Source organism: Arachis hypogaea, chromosome 11 (genome assembly GCF_003086295.3).
Source record: "Arachis hypogaea cultivar Tifrunner chromosome 11, arahy.Tifrunner.gnm2.J5K5, whole genome shotgun sequence".
NCBI lineage: Eukaryota > Viridiplantae > Streptophyta > Magnoliopsida > Fabales > Fabaceae > Arachis > Arachis hypogaea.
The window spans coordinates 51,033,499-51,038,898 of NC_092046.1; the positions used below are offsets into that span (position 1 = coordinate 51,033,499).

General features: G+C 34.6%; 1 protein-coding gene and 1 long non-coding RNA gene across 3 annotated transcripts; both read right to left on the reverse strand.

Annotated features, from left to right (window-relative positions):
• Nucleotides 1-369: 369 nt before the first annotated feature.
• LOC112720884 (uncharacterized) lies at nt 370-4,879 on the reverse strand. 2 transcript variants are annotated; one of them, XR_003812241.2, is made up of 7 exons: nt 4,474-4,879; nt 2,054-2,429; nt 1,712-1,947; nt 1,420-1,609; nt 1,229-1,329; nt 1,049-1,154; nt 370-927 (listed from the first exon to the last, which is right to left on the reverse strand). It is a non-coding gene; the product is annotated as an uncharacterized lncRNA (long non-coding RNA). The 2 variants fall into 2 exon arrangements; XR_003162395.2 differs by having other exon boundaries at nt 1,420-1,613.
• On the reverse strand, nt 1,214-1,912 carry LOC140176116 (uncharacterized). The gene is made up of 3 exons (XM_072205996.1): nt 1,720-1,912; nt 1,420-1,613; nt 1,214-1,321 (listed from the first exon to the last, which is right to left on the reverse strand). The coding sequence occupies exons 1-3, from the start codon at nt 1,910-1,912 to the stop codon at nt 1,214-1,216; spliced, it is 495 nt and encodes a 164-aa protein (XP_072062097.1).
• Nucleotides 4,880-5,400: the final 521 nt, after the last annotated feature.

Consider the following 5,400-nt stretch of genomic DNA (forward strand, 5'->3'; position numbering starts at 1 on the left):
AATAGCGGCGCAATGTTTCAAGTCGGTTTATAACCGCCACTATCTGCCCAACCCAACAGTGATCCACACAAATTTACTGACGGTTTGAAACCGCTGCTATTTAACGGCCACTATTTTTTCAAATGTAATTGGCGGCGGTTTAAAACCGCCGCTATCTCCTAGTCTGTTTTTTCAAATTTCTTACGGCTATTTTGCAACCGCCGCTATTCTGGCTAAATGGCCGCAAAAATACTGTATTGTACACTGGCAATCAACCCTATTTTTAATTTGAATGTACTAGTTTTTTTTTGTTATTTTTTGAATCCTTCTTAAGATTAGTAGGTTAAATTGTTTTATATCCAAAAAAAATAAATTGCTCGGTAAACGACATTAGCAAAACCATTAATTTAATTGATATAATTATCCAAATATCAATAAAGTGTACTCCTTACTAAGAGTAAAAGTAATCAACACCAAAAAGGTGTATATCTAAAAAAAAAGGTTCCACAATCCTAAGATTTACTTTCTAATCTGTCCCTCCAACGCACTCATCCATGCGGTGACGTCTGATAGCAGCTTCCCACCTTGCCCTTGAAGTAGACATACACTCTCCATTGCCTTCATCCTTACCTTCCCAGCTGCTACTTCATCCTCCACTGCCTGTCTTTTTGTCTTCTCGACTGCTACTTCATCCTCCACTGCCTTCCTTTTTAATTTTTCGGCTGCCAACTCTGCTTGTAGTTCAAGCAGCACCCTTTGGGTCTCCTCCCTTTCAAAACCATTGCTCGGCTGATGGTAATTTATACCGAAGACTTGACTAGAAGTCGGCCCTAAACCCATGCCACGCACCTTATCCGAGTGCTCCTTTCCGAGAGCTTGAACAAGCAAATCATTCTGAGACAACAGTCTAGAGGATTCATCACTTTGCTCAATAGCCTCATTTCTTTCCTACACACATAGATAAGTAATTATAAGCATTTATTAGCTAGTCGCTAACCGCACAGACTTCCAATAAAATTTTTAAAACTAAAACATATGAGAAACAACTTTCCAATTCTCAACACATTACTTTCTCCAATAGCACGAGCTGCATCATGGATATAGGAGCCATTAGGTCTTTTGTGCGTTAAGAGATACAACTCTCCTCTACTAACTCTCCTCCCTTGTCGTTCCAACTGTACCAATAATGATGACAAAGTGAATATGTAAAAGAGGAGATGGTTCAAAAACATTCTCAAAAATAGATTACCTCTTCTTCTCCGAGCCTTGCCAAGCTTTTCAATCCGCCAGTGTGGGTGTAAAGCTGCTTTGATCGATTCTCAGCATTTTTCTTACACTTCTCCTATCATGCTATCAAATTAAGAGTTACTAGACACTAGTTCTGACTAACTCAATGTAACATAAATAGAATTTTTCTGTTATGAAATAAAAATATATTACCTTTGTCTCTTCACTATTGCGATAATCGAGAAACCATCTCCAATGGTCTGCAGTAATTCCTAGTGGACAGTTTTCAATATTTTCTTCAAGTGAAAGTTCTGAGTCGTAGCAGTGATGGTATAACTTGTTCTTCGTTTCCTTCCAAACCCTTCCTAGCATTTTTAATATTATACGCTTGATAATTCCTCTACTATCTTCATCAAAATGGAACATTTCCAGCAACAGTAAAATTAAATTATCAGTAGGGTTCAAATTATGAGTCCGGAATGGTACAAAAAAAATAAGATTTTACCTTTACACATTCATTATAGACCTTGTCCCTGATGCGAACCTTTCTCCAGTCCTTCTCGCAGATTGGGAATTTGGTGTAGTCAGATCCTAGCAGTCCCATAACGCCACTCAATATACCTGATTCATCCCCAACTGGTTGCAGTGCACTGTTAAACCTAAGTACGATCTTTCTTTCGTTAGGTGACTTTATAGCTTCCTTCATACTCAATTTGACCTGTTTGATTGTGCCATTAGATTCTGTAAATCATAGTTATTCTGTGTGAGTTACCATTGGAGCCAAGCTGTGATGACATCATAGGAAAATAGCTGAATGAAAAATAGAATTAAATAAATTCTTGTATACCAATTGTTTTAACATCCCAAAATTCAGTGGTCTTGCGTCCCTTACGCTTCTAAGCATCCGATGCAGCAAACAGGTTATCAACATGTTGCTCAAAAGAATCTACCTCATCTGCCTCTGGGTCTAAGTCTTCAGTGTCCGGCTCTGAGTTTTGAACATCATTCGTGCAAGCCTATGGAGCAGGCGGTGGTTCACTACGGGGCGGACGAAAGGGGCGTAAAGATGAGAATGCGGGGGAACCACTGCCACTGGATGCAAGAATTACGCAATCCGCTTAATGGGAAGTTGAAGCCGCATCAAATCCTACTTGAGGCTGCTGACATGCTGTGTCTAACCGGGCTTTCTTCGTGTAACGACCTATCCTGGGCATCTTTCCTGACTGGATTTGGATAAAAACAAAATGATAATAATTTAAGAAGACTAAACCAGTTACATTCGGATCAATTTGCTTGTGAACTTCCTAACAAGTAAAGATAATAGATAATTTAGTCATAATTATGAAATATATATACTAACAATTAAAGGTATTAATGAAGTGGCAAAGGTTAAAAACATATATTCTCGTAATAGATCTATATACACTGAATTGAAAGGAGAAAGCAATTAATATTTATTAATCTCTTTCTTTTAAAACCTATTGATAATAATTAATATATAGTATGAGAATAGAGGCTGAAGTTAAGGGTTAATTACATAAAAAATGATAGCACACATGAGTAAGATGCCATGTTCATTCTATACTTATATGAGGCAAAGCTACATATTGGCCAACAACCTAAAACTTGTTTGTAATTTGTATGCTAAAGTTATTATGTTTTAAGATAATTTAGGAAAAATCTATTTTAAAATAGTAGAAATTTAATAAATCATTCACCGTGATAATTAGTGAAGTCACTTATTTCTTATGATTATGATTGCTTTAAAGGATATTTTTATGATAAAATGCTTTAATGGATAATGAAACTTGGCAATTGTAAGTTTCACATAAAACTACACAGATATTACCGGTAGTGCAATGTACACCTAATATTTATAAACATATAATTGCATGCACAATTTGGTAACACTTGTCATATATGTCACACTACTTTAATCAAATTTGACTTATTCAGGTCAAATTGGTGAGAGTAGTTACTAGACTAGAAAACTTCAATCATAATTATATCTAATAACAAGGTCCTGAGTAAAAGTTATAGACTGCAAAGGAAACTATTAAATTCAAGTACAACAATTCACATTGTATGTTCGAGTGATCACTTACCAGAATTATTCTCCACCCCTATCAAGAAAATTAAGAAGCATACCAATGTCCCAAAAAAAAAAAAAATAGAAGCATACTTAATCATAACCTTCAACTCTTGCTGATGTCACAACCCACAGGAGAATCAATGGGATTGTGTTTTCCTTTCAAAGTGCAAAACATCAAGGAGATTAATTTGGTCATCACATAGTCAGTCTATGAAATCTATAAACCTTATTATTGCTAACTCCAAGGACAACAATATACATAAATTTCATCTAGGAAAAGAAGAAACACAAATTACAGATATTAAAAACGCATTCAATTCTTCCATTAAACCCCAACTCAGAATTTGCCATCACTGAATCCTACTCCCCATCAACAAGTCCTACTCCCCAACTTAGCCACTTTTTGGTTTAGAAAACTCAGTAGTTTAACAGTTTTATATGGAAACTGATCTATTTTGTTTCAATTTTGTTTAATTCTTGTGGTTCTAGATTTGATTCTTTTATTTATTCACTTTTGGTATTATCAATGCCTCTAAATCACTGAATCCTAGTATCATTGAAATTTGAGAGATGTTATGTGTACCTTAGAGTATAATTTAAGGGGTTCCATCAAGCTTAATGACTCTTTGGTTGTTAAGTATGAAAAGTTATTCTTCTGTCGAGGAAGGGACACTTACATACTAATTAGGGTAATCCCCAACATGATATTGAATGGAAGAACTAGGATATTAGTTTAATTGAATTAATTTTGACTAGAGAATGTCATCCAAGTGTTGAGTCTTTGCTTGTTTCTGTGAAATTTTCTACTAAGCTTCATACATGGTACTAGTTCTATCCACTACCTACTTCATTGAGTTCAAATGAAATAGACTTATCTAAGAATAGCAGTAACTAAAAACTCCCAACTTCTATTCATAGGCAACCATTAGCGGTAACAAAATTCAAATATACCATTAAGAAGATTAAAAACGCATTCAATAATACCATTAAACCCCAACTCAGAATTCAACCTTAACTGAACCATGCTCGCCATCAACAAATCCCACTCCCCATTAACAAACTAACTCGGCTAATAACATCAGGAGAAACTTGCATGTCAATTTTAAACTCATTATCGGCCTCAATTTTAATCACCAAATTAGCAATTAAGCACAGAGGGGGCCAGTGGTGCTTACCTGCAGCGGGAGGAGTGGATTGATGGTGAGAGAGGAACGACCGGACCTCGGGGAGAGAGAAAAGGGGCTCTAGGACACGGGCTCGCCACAGAGACAAACGTCTTTTTCGTTCCGAAGATGGAGATAGTGAAAACCAGCGAATAAGAACGGCAATATCACAGCTCCCAGCATATATGTGGAGGAGAAGAACCAGGATGATGCAAGCTTTGGAGGTGCTGGACTATATGAATGGTTTAGTAGTGGGGGAAGAATAAGGATTATGGTAGTGGCGGTGGCTTCTTTGATTTGAAAACTGGAGGAGCTGGGAATGTATATTTAAGCGGGGTCCGAAAAAAGTTATAAACAACAATAACAATAATAATAAATTTAAAGTGGTCAGGCTTTTTCAAAGAGAATGCAAATATTCAAACTAAGTAAAATTGGTCCAAAATCAAAGTATTATAATAAAAAGGTAATTAACAATATAAGCAATGTCATCACCGCAACAAACTATTAGAAGGTAAATCATAAGAATAAAAAATAACAAATTTATAAGGAAAAATAATAATAATAATAATAATAATAATAATAATAATAATAATAGTAACGATGATACTCATATTTTTAGGAGTTATAATATAATAATATTTACTGATTATAAATTAATATGATTGCATTAATTTGAATTAAAATAAATTACTAAATTATTTGGATAAATTAAACTATGTTGAAATTTAACTAGATGAATGCAGTGTGTAATTATAGATCTTAATTTCTACAATTCATGTCTATTAATTAATCCATGTCATCTTGTCAATATGATAGTCATGATTATAGAATGTAGTTCATTAAGCAATTTCACCACCTGGATTTATATATTTATATTCTTTATATATATATATATATATATATATGACAAATCGATAATATAAAAGCCTTGAATTCGTA